Source organism: Vulpes lagopus, chromosome 2 (genome assembly GCF_018345385.1).
Source record: "Vulpes lagopus strain Blue_001 chromosome 2, ASM1834538v1, whole genome shotgun sequence".
In the NCBI taxonomy this organism is placed as follows: domain Eukaryota; kingdom Metazoa; phylum Chordata; class Mammalia; order Carnivora; family Canidae; genus Vulpes; species Vulpes lagopus.
Genome location: NC_054825.1, coordinates 169,828,170 through 169,847,534, shown reverse-complemented (window position 1 = coordinate 169,847,534; position 19,365 = coordinate 169,828,170). Strand labels below are relative to the sequence as shown.

At 55.1% G+C, this 19,365-nt stretch overlaps 2 protein-coding genes and 1 long non-coding RNA gene across 7 annotated transcripts; 1 reads left to right on the top strand and 2 right to left on the bottom strand.

The window, feature by feature from the left end:
* Positions 1 to 6,595: 6,595 nt before the first annotated feature.
* On the bottom strand, positions 6,596 to 9,507 carry SERTAD1 (SERTA domain containing 1). 2 transcript variants are annotated; one of them, XM_041746420.1, is made up of 2 exons: positions 9,361 to 9,507; positions 6,596 to 7,653 (listed from the first exon to the last, which is right to left on the bottom strand). In XM_041746420.1, the coding sequence occupies exon 2, from the start codon at positions 7,651 to 7,653 to the stop codon at positions 6,937 to 6,939; it is 717 nt and encodes a 238-aa protein (XP_041602354.1). In that variant the 5' UTR covers positions 9,361 to 9,507; the 3' UTR covers positions 6,596 to 6,936. The 2 variants fall into 2 exon arrangements, with proteins under 2 accessions (XP_041602354.1, XP_041602355.1); XM_041746421.1 differs by lacking the exon at positions 9,361 to 9,507 and adding an exon at positions 8,746 to 9,345.
* A 3,408-nt stretch (positions 9,508 to 12,915) lies between these two features.
* On the top strand, positions 12,916 to 17,514 carry LOC121485713. 2 transcript variants are annotated; one of them, XR_005986353.1, is made up of 5 exons: positions 12,916 to 13,106; positions 13,543 to 13,712; positions 15,403 to 15,462; positions 16,378 to 16,493; positions 17,016 to 17,514. It is a non-coding gene; the product is annotated as an uncharacterized LOC121485713 (long non-coding RNA). The 2 variants fall into 2 exon arrangements; XR_005986352.1 differs by lacking the exon at positions 13,543 to 13,712.
* Positions 15,538 to 19,298, bottom strand: SERTAD3 (SERTA domain containing 3). 3 transcript variants are annotated; one of them, XM_041746424.1, is made up of 3 exons: positions 18,937 to 19,177; positions 17,139 to 17,247; positions 15,538 to 16,928 (listed from the first exon to the last, which is right to left on the bottom strand). In XM_041746424.1, exon 3 carries the CDS (start codon positions 16,920 to 16,922, stop codon positions 16,326 to 16,328), a length of 597 nt encoding a protein of 198 aa, XP_041602358.1. In that variant the 5' UTR covers positions 16,923 to 16,928; positions 17,139 to 17,247; positions 18,937 to 19,177; the 3' UTR covers positions 15,538 to 16,325. The 3 variants fall into 3 exon arrangements, with proteins under 3 accessions (XP_041602358.1, XP_041602359.1, XP_041602357.1); XM_041746425.1 differs by lacking the exons at positions 17,139 to 17,247; positions 18,937 to 19,177 and adding an exon at positions 19,190 to 19,298; XM_041746423.1 differs by lacking the exon at positions 17,139 to 17,247 and having other exon boundaries at positions 18,937 to 19,176.
* Between the last annotated feature and the right edge of the window lie 67 nt (positions 19,299 to 19,365).

The following is a 19,365-nucleotide window of genomic DNA, read 5'->3' as shown; positions in this document are numbered from 1 at the left end:
CTGGCTTCCAGACCCAGGCAGGGCCCCTGCTGGTTCCTGGGGCCCCTAAAACAAACTCCTCCGCTCCCTCTTTTAGTCAATTTGGGTTCAAATCCCAGCCTCGTCACCTTCTGGCCTTGTGACAGTGTCTTTCTGGGCCTCATTTTCTTCATCTCTAAAACAAGGATAACAAAAATGCCCACCGCATGGGGTCGTTGTAAAGATTAGAGGAGTTAAAAGAGGCTAAAAGCTTTCAGCACTGCCTGGCAAAAAGTGGGTGTCACTTATAAGAGTTTTGCATTATTATTCACACAAATCGGGAATGGCTAGACTTGTTGTGGGGGATGGGCAGCTTTTGGCCTGAGTGCGACTGGGCACAGAGAAGCCCCACTTCTCTAATGGAGTTTCCATTTTGGGGGGGACACTTAAAGTGCTGCTTTGTGCGGGCATCCAAAGCCCTGCTCCTGGGATCAAGGGTGTAAGGTGAGCATATTATGCCCAGTATTTAGCTACACAGCCAGGAACTGGTGGGGCTGGGGTCTAACCCCATTTCTGCTGGGCCCCAGAGACCCTGCAACTCTCTTCCATCCTCTGCATATAACAGACAAGGAGGTTCAGAGAGGGTGACACCCGAGGTCGCCCACGGCAAGTCAGTGGTCTCAACAGGATTTGAACCCAGACCTGCCCAACTCCCAACCCAAGGCTACCAGGCCTCACCCTGATCCCTTGCCCCCCCAGCCCCACCAACCCCAGCTTGCCCTGACTCACCAGACCCCGGGGGGCGGCACAGGGAACACAAGTACCCCCACATGCCCCTCGCACCCACCCGGCCGCTGGCTCCGATGCTCCCAGCTCTCTGAGCCCAGGCCTGGGGCCAGGGCTGGGATGAAACTGGGGATTACCCCCACAGCGTGCGTCAGCAGCTTCTGTCCCATTGTCCAGCCAGGCACGGCCACCGGGCCTTCGCCTCAGTTGTCAATCTCGCCCCTCACACCAGCCCCCTGGCCCCTCTATGGACCTGTACCCCACCCTACACCGAGAGCTGGGAGCTACTCCCGAGGACATCAGGGACCAGGCGCAGGTTGGCAGGATCCCAGAATGCTAGGGACCTCCCCCCTTCTCTCCAAAATGCCCCCTGCCCACTCTCAGCCGCCATGGAAGGCAGGAATGTGCTGAGCTCTGGGAAATACCTTCCAGGCCTGGCAGCCACCAAGGGTTGGGGTGTGGCCAGGACCCCGCCAGAACCCTTCTCCTGGGAAGGGTAGAAGGAACAGCATGATGAGGGCTGCTGACGGGCCTGAGACCCTCACCCCAGTGCATTTTCTCTTTCTCTCTCTCTCATTGATTCATTCAACCATTCATCTGTTCATTTATTCATTCAATAAACACTCATGAGCCCTTGGTGGCAACCCCTTTGCTGGGCATTGGCAACACTGCCAGACCTAAATTTACTTTGGAGGGTAGGCTCAGGGAAGGATTTCTGGAAGACATGACATCGAAGTTAGACTGGTTGGTTGAGAAGGAGGGAGCCAGGTAAAAGTGCAGAAGAGGCTTCCAGGGACAGGGACAAATGCAGGCAAAGTACCAGAAGGGAGAAAGGGAGCAGGCTTTAACCAAGGTCAGCAGTCCGTGAGCACCTGGTCTTGTGTCCAACCCTGTGCTGGACGGTACCGAGGACACAGTGTGACTTAGATAGCCCGGGCCTGCTTTCACAGAGTTCACAGTCCAACAGGGAGATAGATCCAGAACGGCCAGGATTGTGATGAGAGAGTCACAGGCAGAAAGGTCAGGGCCTTGATGGGGGAGCCCAGGAAAGGTGCCTGCTCCAGCCTTAGCAAGGGAGGTCAGAGAAGTCTTCCTGGAGGGGGAGACATGTGAACTGAGATTAGAAGACCCACAAGAACTAGGCAAGAGGAGAGGGAGACCAGTTTTATGGGCAGAGGGACCAGCCTGTGCAGGGGACCTGAATTCAGACAGCACTCAGCACATGTGAAATTTCTAGAAGTTGAGAACCATGTCCTTTAAAAAAAAAAAAAAAAAAAAAAAAAAATATATATATATATATATATATATATATATATATATATATATATATATAAGTTATTTATTCATGAGAGACACACACACACACACAGAGGCAGAGACACAGGCGGAGGGAGAAGCAGGCTCCATGCAGGGAGCCCGATGTGGGACTCGATCCCGGATCCCAGGACCACGACCGGAGCTGAAGGCAGCTGCCCAACCACTGAGCCACCCAGGCATCCCGAGAACTGTGTCCTTGTTCATGGCTGTGTCCCCATGGCCCAAACATCCCCTTTCCTTATATCTGCTCCCCATTAATACATTTATTCAGCAGTATTCACAGACACTTCTGTATCCATCCCTGGGCTGGGTAGTGCTGAGGACACAGCAGTCACCATGATTCGGGCCTCATGAGACTCACAGTTGGGGGCTGGGGTATGGGGGCAGACGTTCAAGAAGTGATCGGTGACATGAGTGTACAATTCACACTGAGCTAAGCAGTACGAGGGACAGATCTAGGTCTGTGAGAGGGGCCTGGCTCTCTGGTACTATCACAAAGGGCAGGGGGGGCTTCCTGGAGGAAGTGACATTTGAGCTGGCACCTGAAAGATACATAGGCGTCGGGCACGGCTGCTCAGCCGGTAGTGGATCAGTGAGAGTGGGTTTCAGGTAGAGGGCGTTTCTCAAAGGGGCCCCTTGAGAACTCAGTGAATGAGAAAGAGTGTGGGGAAGCAGAGGGGAGGCCCGTGGTCAGCCAGAGGAGGGCCCGAGACTTGTCCTAAGGGCCTTGCAGGCTTTGTACGTGCTATTCTGTCCCTGTCTGCATCTGGAGCACAGATACCCTGAGACTGGGAGCAAGCATTCGGCCTTTGGCCTTGTCAGCTCGAAGTGTTTTGTGGTTGCCCTTCAGCCTGCGAAGGAAGCTTCTTTTCCTAGTTGGCTGTGTTTTGTCACGAAGGGTGTGTCTCTCCCTGTGTCTCTCTACCTCTCTGTTCCTCTCTTTGTCTCTGTCCTCATTCCTTGTCTCTGTCTCTCCCCACACATCTCTCTGCCTCTCTCTTTCTCTGTCTCTCTCTGTGTCTCTTGCTTTCTCTCACTTGAGGGGGTGTGGCCATGGGAAGTTGAGTTCAGGGGGTGGCACCAGTGTCCCGGTTCCGGCCAAGGTCACCTCAGTAAACACAGGACATCCTGTGGGGCTGGGGAAGGAGGTGGAAGCTTGTCCTCAGGGACCACCCTCTCCAACCCACCCTGAGCCAAGTGGCAGCCGGGTCCCCAGCAGTGCAGCCAGTATGTCCCTCGCTCCCATCCTCTCTGCTGGCTCCTGCCTCCCACCTCCCCACTAAGCTCCAGCCACGGGCCCAGCAATCAGGATGCCTTCTCCTGGGTGTGCCCCCTCCCAACCCCTCACACCCACTGTGTCCCTATCTGGCCTTAGCGTCAGCCCCAGAGCTGCTTGTCCTCCCAGCCACCATTCCAGGGCAATCCCACTGTCCCCCTGAGTCGCCCAGTCAGAGCACTGGCCTCGCCCTAGGCCCCTGCCCCATCAAGGCTCATCCACCCCAGAGCCTGTCCTCTTGCATTGCTAAGCGCCTCTCCCTTTCTTCCCCACCACCCTGCCATGGGTGTGACGCCCCTTCCCAGCTTCCCCCTCAGGGCTCCCAGCCTTTAGGGTCACCTCTGCACCACCACATCGACGAGGCAGTCCAGGGGATTCCTTCACCTGGTGACTAGCACCCTAGCAGTAAAGTATCCCTCCCAGGGCCCCTTGTGTGCTGGTGCCCGCAGACCCCTCAAGCCCCATCACTCACCTCACTGCTCCTGCCTCTTTCTAGCCAAACCCGGAGCTTCCAGATCCCTGAAAACATTGTAGGGTCCCTCACAGTCCTAGCCCTCACCTGTGCTGTTCCTTCCACCTAGAACACTCCCCTTCCCTGGGACAACAGCCCTGCGAGGTGGGCACTGTTACTGTTCCAGTTTACAGATGAGCTCCCTGAGGCCCAGAGAAGTGAAGTACCCTGCCCTGGGTCACACAGCCACAGAATGGCAAAGCCGAGGCTCAAATGCAGGCGGCCTGGCTTTCAAGCACAGCCTCTGCTCAGTGGCTTATTGTGTCGATAATAACGACTAAGCATCGTTAGATTCTACACGGGACAGCACTGGGATCGTAGGTGCTCAGTAAAATGTTCATTAAATGTTCGAACGGGGCAGGGGTAGGTGAGCCTCGGAAGGGACAGAGCTCAGATCTCGGAGGACTGAGATAAATCCTGAGGCCCCGGAGCAGAGGAGAGAACGATCGGGTTTGCCTTTTACAGAGGGCCAGGCACACAGTAGTTACTCATAAATCTTTGCTGAATGAGAGAAGGAATGAAGGAGGGAGGGAGGAAGGGAGGGAGGAGGACAAGGATAGCCCTCCCAGGTGTCCAAGGAGGGAAATGTGTGTGTCATGGGGGGGGGGGGGTCCCTGTGGATGCCCCTGGAGGGGAGCTAGGCTGGGGAGTTTCCAGAAGGGAACACACAGAGGCTCTGTGAAAAGCCGCAGCTGCGCCAGGGCTGGCGGCTCCGCTAGGAATGGTGTGGGCCCTGGAATCTGCTGGCTGAGGTAGTGTGGCCTCTTGGGGTTGAGCCGAGGGCGGAGGGGCGCGCTAGAACCAGGGAGCCTGCACAATCATCTGGGGGTCAGACATGGGGAGCCTGGGGTAGGTCCTCAGGCATGAGCTGCTCATAAACCTGAAGGCACCAGAGGGAAGGGAATAGCGCTGATCTAGCCCATATGGTGCTTTTATGCATGCCCCTTCCCCAAGGCACTTGACCTCCATCTGCTGGGAAACTGTTGTAGCAAATATGTAAATGAACGGTGCCTGAAATATGCACGGTAGCCCCTTAGATAGGGAGTCTGTGTGCAGTGCACAACCTGTGCAACTGTCTGCGGAGGCTCTGGGGAGAGGGGGCATCGCTGAGCGAGCAGGCACAGGGGCAGATGGGAGCATCGTCGACAGATGGGTAGGCTGTCTGCACCAGTATGTATCACAGATTATTTCCCCGATTTGGCACCCAGAGACATCAAAAACAGGCTCCCAGAGTGTTGTAAACAGAGGGCAGTGCTGGCCCCACACGGGGACTCCCTGACCCCCCCACCCCCACCCCAGGGCAGATTTCAAGGAAATGTGAGGCAGCGGCATCTCAGACCCCCAGACTGAGCACCAGGGGGCATTGCTGAGCTCAGCACCCAAACTCCCGAGGTCTGGGTCTGGGTCAAAACCGAGTCTGAGTCCCACTGCCCAGAGCTGGGAGTCACCAGGTGTTGGAGTCCGGCCCCCGGAGGACCCTCGGTCTCCGCACCGGCTCCGCTCGGGCCACCCCCGCTCCCCCGGGGCCGCCTCTTCCACTTCCAGAAATGGGCACGACTTCCTCTCCTGCTCCAGGAAGCTCGGCTCTGCCCGCCCCTTCCCGGCCCGAGGGCCGCCGCAGCCGCCCGCCTCCCCCCGGTTCCACCCCAGCCTCAGCCTCCCGGGAGCTTCCCGCCGGAGGGGCGGCCCCGGGGCCCAGCGATTTTGGTGTCCTGGGGCCGGCGACCTCCGCGATCGAGGCCCAGCTGGGCCCCGGGCCGCCGTCCGGCCCTCTGCCCCTCCCCGGCCCCCGCCCCCGCCGCGCCCCTCCCCCGCCCGCACCGGGCGCTGCCCTGCCCCCACGCCGCCAGGAAGGACGCCGCCTGGGTCCCGTGCCAGGCCTCTGAGTGTGCGGCCCCTCCCAGCCGGGCCAGGAATGCGGCTGGACGGCGGGGGCGGCGCAGACACCCGGCGCTCGGGCCAGCCCTATCGCACAAGCAGTCTGGCAGGTGGCCTCGGCCCGGCCTGGGTTTCTTCTAGAAGGAAAAGCAGGACCGCCGGCCTGGCGGTCAAGCCACTAAGCCCGGTGGCTTTATTTCAGAGTCACCCTCCAAGGTGCCCTATCCCCTGCTCAAAGACAGATGTGAGATCCCGAGTGGATTTTTTTTTTTTTTTTTAACTTGCTGGAGTCTCGTTATCTTTCCCCATTTTCCTGGAGAGCGGCTCTCCGTGTTCTTTGGAGAGGCTCCATCCAGCCTCCACCTTTGGGCTTTTATTTCTGGCTCATTCTGAAAGCTCCCTTTTGCCCACCTCCCCCCTCCCCCCCACCCGCTCCAAGACACAGGTACACTCCAAGCAAGGAAGGACACGGACTTCAAGGGGCCCAGGTTCCTCCACTGCCACCACCACCACCACCACCACCACCACCATTATGTACACAAACAGGTGCATCAGGGAAACCTGGCTGGGTATGTTCTGGAGAGTTTTCTAGAGGGCCAGTTACCAGAGCTAATTGATCTGCTTATCAAACCAATAAAGCAGTAAAGTTCACCATTTGAAACCCACCTCCACACGTGATGACCTCTCAGAGCTTCAGGGCTGTAAAGTGAGGATAGTAATAATGCCCACCTTGTTCAGCAGATGGGAAGAGTTAACACACGTCCAGTGCTAAGCACTGTGCCAGGTACACACAGTCCACGCTCACTAAATGTTGGAGGACATCATGATACCCTTGCCTTAGCCCAGAGACAAAGCACACAGACTTGAAATTTCCCAGGACTGGTTTTAATTTCCATAAAATGGTGCGGTCTCTTCCCACATCAGGGAAAGAGTATCCCAGGCTATAACCCCTGGGGATTCAGTCCAGCACAGGGCCCGGTCCAAATCACATTCCAGCCACCAGGCCCTGTGATCCCATCCCAAGGGCCAATCCCAGACTCCCCTCATTAGTCCTAGACAAGAGGACAGAGGTGAAGTTGCTCAGGACTGGATTCTGTCTCTCCAAAGCCCCTCTCTCTGCTCTAAGGAAGCCAGCTGCGTCTTTCCAAGGAGAGTTGGTCCAGCCACCAGGCTCAGTTTGGACACCAGACCACCATCCCAGTTGTGGGGGTCAGCGCCCTGGACCCGGTGGCCGCTCCAGTGCCTGTGTGCCCACCAACACGTCCAGGAGGTAGTCCAGCTCAGCCTCATCCAGTTCCAGAGCTTCCTCCTTGCCAGGCCCATCTTCAGGGCCAGGTTTGAGGCCCTCGGAGGCTGGTGCCCAAAGTTCACTGTCATACATAGAGGTGTCGATGTCCTCAAACAGACCCTCAAGCTCATCGTCCAGCAGACAGCCAGTGGCTGGGCCCAGCAGGTCCAAGGCACCCAGGCTGGGTGGGGATCCCCCAGTGGGGCGGCCGCTCAGTGGCCCCTCGTCCACCAAGGGCTGGGGGGCCTGGCTCAGGCCCTCGATATGGCTGAGGTCCTCCAGAAGGCTGGCCATGGAGGCTGAGAGGGCAGCGTCTGAGCTGGCCAGCAGATTGTCAGCCACACAAGGGGCCGCAGGCGGGCTGGGCACAGGTGGCAGGGTAGGTTCAGGTGCCATGGATGCCTGGATGCGTCGCAGCGTGTTCACTACCAGTACCAGGTGCCGCAGGTCCGGCTCACTCTGCCGCAGGCTGTGGTGGAGCTTGAGCACAGAAAGGTCCAAGAGGGAACTGGAGGCCACGGCCGGGGGGGCCTGTGCCACTGCTGGGAGGCTGGGATCCAGCCACCAGGAGTCCACTGCCAGGGCTTCCTTCTCCCGCTCCTCCTCCCGCTTGCGCTTCAGACCTTTGCTCAGCATCATCTGCAGGGAGGGAGGAGTCATTCAGTTATGGAAAGTCAATGTTAAGTTAAAAACCCTGTCTCTGATAACTTATGTCTGGTGTGATCTTGAGCAGGCCATTTAATTTCTTGAACCTGTGCTTTCTTAGGGAAACCTGAAGATATGAGTGATCATAGTATCTACCTCATGGAGCTGTTTTATAGAGTAAATGTGATAACGTACAAAAAAGCACTTACAACAGTGCCTAGTTGCAACGATTGCAACGATTCTTATTAACAAATACTCTTAATAGCTATTATTATGTATTTCTCAGTGAACCATGTGAAATGCCCAAAATTCAATCTTCTTTTTAACTCATGAAAGCAGCTGTTTTACATAGTTCCATCTGACACTGTCTACTACCCATCAGACAAATAAATAAATAAATACAGGAAATGTAGAGGCATGCTAGGAAATATTCAAAGGTTCTGGGGAGTGGTCAGGGAAGGCTCCTCCGAGGTGACATTTTAGCTGACCCTTCCTCAAGCAGGAGGAGCCACCCACAGAAGGACCAGGGGAAAGCGCTCCGGGAAGAGAGAACAACAAGGGCAAAGAAAGACCTGGAGGCTGGATGAGCATGAACTGAAAAAAAAAACCAAAACAAAACAAAATAAAACACCAGTGTGGTCAGCGCAGAGTGACACGGAAGGGGACCGGGTTTGGAGAGCAAGCAGAGGCAAGGAGTTTGGATTTTACTCTGAGTGTCATTGAAGGATTTTGAGCAGGGAACAGGGTGGTGTTGTGAACTGATTAGATTTCCAGAAGATCCCCCTCTCGGCTGCTTTCGAGTTAGATGAGGGTGAAAGGAAGGGAAACGGGGAAGAGCGCGGTCCTGAGCTCCATTCAGAGGCCACCGCGCTCTGGGGCGGGTGATGGTGGGGGCCTGGAGTGGAAGGTGGAGGGCAGTGGACATGGAAAGAAGTTGGTTGCTTCCGGATTTCTTTGGGAGGCAGAGTAGACATGGCTCGCTGGGAAATCCTGACCGGCACCGGGGGGTCACCAAGAGAACTTTGAGGACCCACACTCTCCCCGGGATAGGGGCCCCTGGAGTTCTGGACGCCAGGCCCAACTTACTTTCTTGAGCCTGGAAGCTTGAAGGCTCCAATCCCTGGGCCCTTGCCCAACAGGACCTTAAAAGCGACTCCTCACACTTCTCAAAACGGTCCTCGCCTCCTTCCCCCGAAGACCCGGGAGTCCAGAACCGCAGGAATTCAGGCGCCCCCCTCCCGGACTCCGCCCCCCCCCGTCCCGGCGCCCCCTAGCGGCGCCAGAACGGCTTTCCCCGGGGATTCCGGCCCCTCGGACCCCGGGATCCTCGACACGGCCCCACGTCCTGGCTGTCGTTCCTGCCCGCAGCGCAGGGCCGTGCGGGCCGGGAACCCCGAGGGCTGTTCTGCCCTCTCGGCCTGTGCTGGCTTCCGGCAGGCAGTGGAGGCGGCTCCTCCCGAAGCGGCGGCGGCGGCGGGGGCGGGTGAGTCACGCAGCCGGAGCCAGAGAGCCGGCGCCTCCGCCCCCTTCCCGGGCTGCGGCGTGATTCACCCAGCCCGGCCGGGCGACACTCGGGGGCCCGTGCATCTCAATCCCGGGCAGCCCCGGCGCGCACCGGCCGGACCCGGGGATCGAACCTGCCAAACGACCCCCTCGCGGGTTTCCCTTCTCGCCTCGGCCCCCTTCACTTCATTTACATACCTAGCTCACCCGCTGCCAATCAGAACGAAGAGGGATCCACGCGCAGCCAATCAGGGAGCGGCGACGGCAGCATCGCTCGCTCGCTCTCCTTCGGCAGCCGGCGCCCGGGTCGGTAGACGCAGTTCTGACTCCAGGCGCACGACTCCAGGCTCCTGACTCCCCTTAACTACCGCCCACTCCCGCGGTGGCCCCGCCCTCGGCCCGCGATTGGCCTTGGGCGGTGATGGGCGGGGCCTGGAGAAGGAAGGTTCGAAGGGAGGGGAGGGTGGCTTCAGGGCGCATGCCTGGCGACTGTGTAAGGAGCCGAGGCCAGGTGGGGTGGCTGTGTTCACTGCGGGGCAGTGGCTGGGAGGGGTTTCTTCCTTCTCAAGGTGTGAGCCCCTCACACCTGCCCGTACGTTTGCCAAACCCAGCAATTGAGCAACTTACAGACCCAGTCCTAACAGAGGTCTGCACTCTAAGCCAGATAAGCATGGGTTCAAATTCTGACCACTTACTCAACGTGCGATCTAGGGAAAAAAAAAATCCTTGGACCTCTCTGAGCCACACACAAACTCTGTTAAATGGACAGCTTCTTGCCTACCTCTTGAGAGTCGGGAAAATTAAAATTAAAATTAAAATAAGGTTGTGTCTTTAAGAGCACCATAGCGCACTGAGCAAATGCTGAGCAGTTGGACTCAATGGTGGTTACAGGAGGGGGAGGAGGAGCCGGTGGGGATAGGAATAGAGCCACTGGAGTCACATCCTGGGCTCCATTCCCTAAGTAGCTGTGTGACCTTGGGCAAGTATTTTAATCCCAAAGGTCTCAGTTTCCTCACCTTTTTAAAATGAGAGTATTTTGAGGATTAAAAAGAATAATCACACAGGGGCCCGAGGCAGGCTCAGTCGAGGAGCATGTGACCTCTAAGTTATGAGTTCAAGGCCCCGCGCTGGGGGCAGAGATTCTTTTTTTTCTTTTTTCTTTTTAAGATTTTATTTATTTACTCATGAGAGACACACAGAGAGAGGCACAGACACAGGCAGAGGGGAGAGGCAGGCTCCCTGGTGGGAGCCCAAACAAGATTCAATTCTAGATCCCAGGATCATGACCTGAGGCAAAGGCAGATAGATGCTCAACCGCTGACCCACCCAGGAGTCCCAGGTGTAGACATTTCATAAAAATAAGATCTAAAAGAAAAAAAGAGGGGCATGTGGGTGGCTCAGGTCATGATCCTAGGGTTCTGGGATCAAGTCCCACATCTGGCTCCCTACTCAGCAGGGAGTCTGCTTCTCCATCTCCCTCTACCCCTCCCCCTTGCTCATGCTCTCTCTCAAATAAATAAAAAGATAAAAGAAAAAAATAATCCCACAAAGTGCTCAGAATGGTGCACAACATGTCCTTTTGTTGGTAGTAATAGCTGTTGTGGTTATAGCACAGGTGCTTAGTTCAAGGCAGGACACCTGGGGTCGGGTATGGGTAGACAGGAAGTTAACGCTTGTCTGGTAAACTGACAAGGGGACTTAGCTTCTCCAAGTAGCTCATTTGCTAACTCTTCTGGAATTGTGGGAAGAACTGTTGTGAATAGAGTTCCTGGCCAAAGTAAGCTCTAGAAAATGCTAACTAAACTAGTTGATTCAGGTAGCAATTATCAATGGATGTTCAAACCTTAGGGTGAAAGGTTAACCGGATCTTGGCAGGCTCCCACACATACCTCTACTAGGATTACTTACAAACTGCAAAGGGGGAAATATTCTTTTATGATGTGGAGATGTGATGCTCACCACCTTAACCATGTAATAAAACTCTACATCCACAATAATGGGACACCCTGACACTGGGTGCCACCTGACATGATGCATTAGGAAGTACGTGACATTCCCTATGGAGTCTCCCTGTTAACTTTCACAAACTGAATCTCATGGAGCCTCTAGACCTAATCTTCAGCTTACAGGAAACAGAGAGGAACAAATTTTACAGGAACACAAATACAGAATGTGGGACATCTGCAAGCACAACTAGGCTGTTCCACCAAAAATTCAATTTTGAGAAAACAGAGAAAGGGACTGGTGGGGTTGGTGGTGGAGAATTTTCCAGAATGAAAGTTACTATATGATTTCTTTATTACAACCAAATAAGCATAGGAACTCTTACTAAATCCTGATTTGGGAAGTGGGGGGGGGGGGTAGCTACATGCCCCCCCCCATGTTTAATATATGCTTAAAATTTTTCATAATAAAAACAGAGTAAAATGCTAATTAGAACCAGGCCCCTGCCAGGCAAATTCACAGAATTTTCTCCCTAACCTATCTTCATGAGCTGGGGGAAAAAAGGTGGCTCTGAGTCTCCAAGTGGCTTGCTCCGGATCACATGCTGGAGAGCTCACAGGAGTCTCAAGAGCTTGATTAACATGTATTTATTGAGCATCTACTGTATTCTAGGCACCATCGTAGACACTAGGGGTACAGTACTGGATAAGCCTCACACGGTCTCTCTGTTCATGGATCAGGAGAGGGGTAAGCAGAGGAAAGAAGTGTGAAAACATAAACACTCACGGATGGAACACCTTCTGTGTGCCAGGCACTCTGGCAGGTATTGATGATAGGGCAGCAATATTATAGACAAAAATCCCTGGTGTGAGGAGGTGGACCATGCACTTTATAATAAGGAAATAATTTAGTATCTTAGAAGGTGACCAGTGAAAAGGAAAGGAATAAAGCAGAGCAGCAGAGGAAAGTGTGTGTGGTGTGCGGTGTCTGTAGACAGGGTGCTGGTGCTGGTGCTGGTAGAAAGTTCCCTGAGGAGGTGACATTGAGTAGACCCGGTGAAATGAGAGAGGTAGTAAAGCTCTGGAAGAAGAATCTTCCAGCCAGAGGGCAGGGCCAAAGCAAAGGCCGCGAAGCCCGAGCGGGCCGGGAGCGGGGCCAGTGTCCCCGGACTGCAGGCTGCCTGGCGGGGTCGGAGAAGCTTTCAGGCCGTTTAGAGCCCTCGGCGGAACGTTAGGTTTTTATTCCGAGCGGGACGAGACCCTGCGAGATGAATGAGGAAGAAGAGAATTTCGGTCTCCGTTCAGTGCCTTGAAGAAAACAATATAGGGACGGAGACTAGGGAGGCCTGTGCCAGGGTGGTCCAGGGGAGCGTCCCTGAGGAGGTGACCCCGGAGCTGAGACCAGAAAGCGCAGAAGGAGCCAGGAATTCAAAGGGCTGGGGGAAGGGAAAGGGAGAGAGGTCAGGCCTTGGGAAATGAAACCAGAAGCCAGCCGGCGTGCCCGGCAGGCCCGGGGAGGAGCCTCCGCCCGCGGGGAAGGGGGAGGGGCGCGCCCGCCCCCGGCCGGCCGCCGCACCCGGCCTCTGGGGAGCCAGCAGGCGCCGGGCCGGCTCCCGCCGCCGCCGCCGCCGCCGCCCGCGGGGCGTTCGGCCGCGCCGCCAGCTCCGGGGGGAGGGGCAGGTGGGCGGGGCCTGCCGCGGCCACGCCCCCGAGGCGGCCGCGCCCCATCCCTCCAGCCGCCCCCGCCCCCTCCCTCGCCGCGGGCGGGAGGCGGGCGGTTTGGGGAGGGTGGACTCTGCCCTCCGACAGACCCGGTCACTGTGCGGGCCAGGCCTCTCCGCTTCTCTCAGTTCTTCAACCCGGCAAGAGCTGGGCCTCTCCGAGCCTCAGTTTATCTGGAAAGTGGGGGTGCTCCTTAAGCTGCCCCCCACTGTGCTACTAGCAAGCTACAGGATGCCTTTTCACTCGGTTATCTGTGGGGCAAAGAGGGCCTATTAAAAGGTGAGTGAGGTCTCATCCCTCCTCTTCTCAGCAGCCTTCCATGGATTCATCTCATTCGGTAAGGCTCAGTCCTTCCTGTGGGACACCCATAAGACCCTACTACATCTCATTCACCTCGTCTCCTAGGATGCCCCCTTCCTGTACACTCTGCTCCAGCCACACTGACCTCTTCAGGGTCCAGCAAACACTCCACTTGTGCTCCGACCTCAGGGCCTTTGCACTCACTGTTACCTCTGCCAGGATTATTCCTCTACAGACTGACGTTGACTCATTTCTCACCTCCTTCAGGTCTTTACTCAAATGTCACCTTGTCAGTGAGGCCTTCTTTGGCCATCTCATTTAAGTAGCAACACCCCCATCCATCACTTTTCTGCTTTCTTTTTCGGTATAGCATTTATCAGATTGCATATTTTACTTATTTTTGTGTCTATTTCAGCCTTCCCCCACTACGATGCTGTATGAGAACAAGAGCTGTGTGTTTTATTCCCACACCTGGAAGAGGACTAGGCCCATAGTAGGAACTTAATACATTCGAGTGACAATTGGAATCCTTGGGGTACATCAGGTCCTCCTTTTCGTGGCTTATGCAATTGCTCAGTGAGGCAGGTATTACTGCAGGCTTGAGGTTGGGACATGCTGGTGTGTCTGAAGAACTGTAGAGAATGGTATAAGCTGGAGCACAGGAGTGGCGGGGTGGGGGTTGGTGTGAGGATGAATTCAGAGAGGTAAGAGGGAGAGAGTTGAGGGTTGTGAAGTCAGGAGTTCATTTTTTCAACAATAGCAAAAATAATTGTTTTTGAGTGCACACCCATACTGAGCATAGTTCTAGGCACTGGGCATACAGCTAGGCTAAGACCAGCAAAACTCCTCCCTCTCAGAGTTGCTAATAGACCAGGAGGCTAGTCATAAATAGGTAATAAATAACTTGAGATAGGATAACTGCTACTAAGAAAATCAGAGTGTGGTGTGTGTGTGGGGGGTGCACCTGGACATGTTGAGATACTCAGAGTAGGGAAGGCCACTCTGAGAAGGGGGCATTTGATTTGGTGAAGCTATAGGGGAAATGTCCTCTGGGCCACTAACAAGTGCAAAGGCCCTGGGGCAGATGAACTTGGGGTCAAATGAGACCAATGTGACTGGAGGTGAGGCAGAGTGGGAGATTAAATTGCAAAGTTAGGAGCAAGGTTATGTCTTACAGGCCCTGGTGAAGTTGGGGTTTTGAAGTCAGAGACTTTTAAGTAGGGATAAGACATAATCCAACGAGCATCCATATTGAAACATATGCACCTTGAGGTTCTCATGACCGTCTCTTCTGCTTGGCACCCATCTGTCAGCTACCCCAGGGCTTTTAGACTTTGACGCAAAGCCCCTCTCAGGGCAAGAATCTTGGCTTTGGACCTGAAAGCACAGGCAAAAATCCCCCTTTCCTGGCCTGTGGACTCCACCCTGGCATGGTTCCTCTTTGCAGACCTTCCAGAAAAAGTCCCTAATGCTGTGTAAACTCACCTGCTAAGGCTTCAAAGGTCTCTGCAGAGACTTAGCCAGTGCAGGGATGTATCACATTGCATCTCCCTGGGCCTCCCTCTTTTCTCCACTCACCAGCCTGGGCTTGTACCTCCCAAGTAAATCCTTAGCACTGTAACTTCTGTCTGGTCAACATTTTTCTAGAAAAATTTACTTTTTTAAAAAATAGTTTGTTTTAATTTTTTTTTTTCTTGAGAGACAGCAAGCATAAGCCAGGGGAGTGGCAGAGGAAGAGGCAGGCTCCCTGCTCAGCAGGGTGCTCAACATGGAGCTCCATCCCAGGACTCTGAGATTCTGACCTGAGCCAAAGGCAGACGCTTAATTGAGCCACCCAGGGGCCCTTAGAAAGCTCTCATAATGCTGGCTATCTCTGAGCCTTTTTAAAAATTTTTAAAAGATTTTATTTATTCAAGAGAGACACAGAGAAGAGCAGAGATACAGGCAGAGGGAGAAGCAGGCTCCATGCAGGGTCTCCAGGATCACGCCCTGGGCTGAAGGCGGTGCTAAACCACTGGGCCACCAGGGATGCCCTGAGCCTTTTCTTTCCACTCAGGGCTCTAGCAATACATTACATACAATGAAAGGAATGACTTTTTAAGTGCTAAAAGTGACCTATCCTTTTGGTTAATGCATGGGACTGTTTCTCCCTCCTGTGTGCATCCACGTGGCTAGGGACTCTAAGTTTGCCAAGAAGAAAAAACAAATAGTGAAGAACCAGTCTCTGGAGGACAACTTAAGAGTCCTAACTCCCTGGTCCTTGTTTTTCTTGCAGTGTGACCCAGAGCAACGATTTGGCCCCTCTGAGCTTGAGGTTCCTCCCATGTAAAACCAGGTAACAGAAATATTATCACGAAGATTAAGTGACTTAATTAAAACAAAGTGGATAGAATAGTACTCTTAAAAGGACTCAGCAAATATTATGTTTAATAATATGCCTGCCCTCACTTCGGCAGGTAAAGGGTACAGGTGTCCAGGGAGCTTACCAGGTCCCTCCCACTGACCCAATGAAAGTTTAGAAACTTTTAGGCAACACCACCCCTCCCAAAATACTTTTATTAAAAAAAAAAAGTAATTACAAACAACCAAAAAACAAAAACAAAACCCACCACAAAACCCGCCTTTCTTTTAAATAACGCGGCATGGAGCGGTTTGGTTTCCACCCTATTGCACGTGGTCCGGCCTGGTTATGAATCAGGAGACTGCTGGGACTGGGATCTTGCCAAAGAGGTGGGGGCTTGACCTTTGGGGGGAGGAGGCCAGCCCCTCCTGCTCCCTTGAGGTGCAAGAGGCAAAATCTGAGTTCCCATAGCAACCAGGCAGCATATCCCAGTCATCATCTGTCAGGCCCAGCTTTATCTTCCCTGAGGCCCCAGTGGTCACAAGGGGAGTAGGAACTGGAAGGAAGGGCAGAAGAGATGTGGGAAGTGGGAAATCAGACTCCCTGAAACAGAGTCGCGTTAAGGCATTTGGAACAGATAAATTACTTCAGGAAAACCCACCTTCACAGAAGGCTGTGGTAACCAGACACACACACATGCAAGATGGTTTGTGGAACCCTGAAATGGGATGAAAGGAGGCCAGAGTCACGGTGTAGAGCCCCCACCAAAACACACACACACACACACACGCACACGGAGTTGCATCCAGGAATCCAGCCCACTGAGGCTAGGATGAGGAAAAGAGCCCCCCAAAGTTTCAGGACCCCAGAATGATTTCCATAATGTGATCTAGTTCATTCCACTCCCAGGACCCTGGGGCACAGAAGAGGTTGTGAGGAGGCTCTGGTGGGGCCGGTGCAGGCTCCTTCTCCACTGCAGATGTGTCAATGTCCAGAAAGAAGTCATCCAGACCAGAGTCCCCCAGGTACCGGGAGCTCAGGGCTTCTAAGAAGACTGGATCAGGCTGGGGCAGCACTTCATTCTGGGGGCCTGGGGGAGCCACTGGATTCTGAGGGGGCTCTGTCTCGTCCATGGACGTCTCCAGTTCCCTGAGAATAGAGCCGATGGTGGCTGACAGGGAGAAGTCCTCTTCGCCCAAGAAGAGGGGCTCAGGGGGCAAGGCAGGTGCTGGAGCCAGGCAGAGCGCGGCCTGGAGCTGCTGGAGGGTATTGTGGATGAGGACATGCCTGCGTAGGCTGGGTGCTCGGGGGCCCAGGCTTCTCTGGACTTTGTCTAAGGAGATTCGAAGCAGGGCTTGCTGGTAGCTCCTCAGGCCTGCTGGACCCCAGTCCCATTTCTCATCCTCCTCTTCCTCCTCTAAATCTGAGTGTTTCCTCTTCAAGCCTCCTACCATGATGCCCTGTAGAGATAAGTGGGGGCAAGTCAGACGCAGCGGGGCTAGTACAAATCCCAAATCTATAAAATGGGCATAATGTGAATCCTGTAGGGCTGCAGAGGAGATTAAAAGGACTAGAAGAAAATGATGAAGAGAACAAGATCTGGACTGAAACATAGCTGGGTTGCCTGTGTGGTGGTGAACAGTGAATTTGCCTCCTTGGTACTCAATTACCTCATCTCCAAGACAAGGATCCCGATTCAAGTCACAAAGCTGTTCTTTCTACAATACTCCTCTCTTCCAAAGTGTCACACAGGACAGGTGTGGAGTACGTGGACCTGGACTGGAGGCAGGGAAACCTGGGTTTGAATTCTGCCCTTGACACTGCTCCGCTGCTTGATCTTTGTAAGTTACAGACATCACCTCTCTGGGTCTGTTTCCTTCGGTAAAATGAGGATTGTAAAAATTCTCCCCGTATTCTCAAGGAGATCCCACGTGTAATATGCACGGGGCCCATCTACAGTTAACCTTAACCAACATATTCATTCAATTTTTTTTTTCATTCAATATTTTTATCGATTAACTGCCTATTATACTCCAGTCACCTGGAGCCCTGTAGGACACGTATTTGTCCAGACTCTTTTCACAGGGAGGATATTTCTTCTCTGTAAAAAAAGATTTTATTTATTTGAGAGAGCGAGCGTGGGGGATGGGGAGAGAGGGGTTGGGAGAAGCAGACTCCCCGTAGACCGCGGAGCTGGAACCAGGGCTCCATCCCAGGGCCGAGATCCTGACCTGAGCCGAAGTCACTTAACGGACTGAGCCACTCGGGCGCTACAGGGAGGCTATTTCTTCCCTTGTCCGGTTCCTAACCGACTGGAAGCCCTCCCAAGAGCTGCGAAGGAGCCTCACTCCTCTCTACCGCTCCTTCCGCTTCCCCCAAAGCGCGCCCCATAGGAAAACTTGCTAAAACTCGACTCACGCCAGGCTCCGCCCCCCTCCACGGATCTCCATTCAGCATCCCGGCCCGCAACCATTTAGCCCAGGGGCTTCTGGGAAATGTGGGCCCAGAGCCGCCCGGCACGTGCGGTGACACGGAGCGTGCACTACAATCCCCAGAGGGCTCCGCACGCCACAGGGCGGACTCTCCCCCGCCCTCCCTCAGGGCATGCGCACAAGGGCCCGGGGCAGGTGGGGGAAGGGAACCCGGACGTCCAGCTGCCCGGCGCTTGCCGAGCCCCGCCCTCCGCTGCCTCCAGGGCGGCGGGTCTAAGCTCCACGCCCGGAGCGCCCCTCCCCCACTCCAGTCTTCGGCCCTAAGACTGCTTTCTCCCGGTCCTTCGAACCCCAAGAAGGCCCCAGATTCTTCCCCCAAACTGCTCTCGGGTCCAGAGACCCAAGGCCCCAACACGTCGCTCAAGAACTACAAGTGCTCTCCGACCTACTCCGTTCGGGGGACTAATTTTGATACCTTCACCCGTCCACTTTCCCCTATTCTCCCGTCTTTCAAACGCCTTTCGACTTCACCTCCAAACTCTCCCTCTGACTCTAAGACCTGGACGCGGGACTCTCAGCACCTCCTCTCCGCCACTGCGCCTCCCTCACCCAGATCCCTTGCAAGTAGTTCTCTCGCTTTTCCAAAGGTCCGGGATCCCAGCCCCAACCCCTCACCCTTTTTCCAGAGCACTCGAGCCCCGAATTCAACCCGCCCGGGGGACCCGAATTGTCCTAATCTTCAGATTTCCTGCCCCAGAAGTTCCTTCCTTGGCTCTCTCGCTTCTCCAAACACCCTGGGTCCCAGCTTCAAAGTCCCTCCACTTGAAGATACTGCCCCCAACAACTTCGCCTTCAGGCCAGGATCTCGAATTCAGTCTCCAGCCCCCAAACCCCACCTACCCTCTCAGTCACCCTCATCTGCACCCCCCCGACCCACGCCTAGACCCCGCCCTCACAACTCTCGGGGGCGCGTCTCCACCTCCCCTAACCCAAGGCGAATCTCAAGCCGGGTGGCCCTTCTCTCTCTCTCTCTCACCTTAGCCACCAGGTTCGCAATGACCGAGTCCCGGACCGACCGCAGCACCACCAGTGCTGAGTAGCAGCCTCGCTCACCTCCCCAGGGCCTCTCGGTCTGGCCTCCGGCCCACCCAGCCCCGCCCCGGACCCGAACCGCGAGCCGCGATTGGCTGGAGTCCTGCCCGCCGCGGGGCGAGGATTGGCTGGGCGGAGCCACCGGCCGGTCGCCAGGAGACGCCCGCCCCGCCCTCCCGTTTCCTTCCACCCGGGACCTTTTAAAGGATTCCGACGGGCCCGGGGGGGCGGGGCCTCGTCTCTAGGGCGGAGGGCGGCGAGGACGTCAGAGCCGCTTCCTTCACCGCAGTCACGGTCCTCGCTCCAAAACCGTCAGCCTTCTCCCTGCGATCCCTTTAGAGCAGCTGAGGACCCCCGTCCGAGGGCGAGGCTG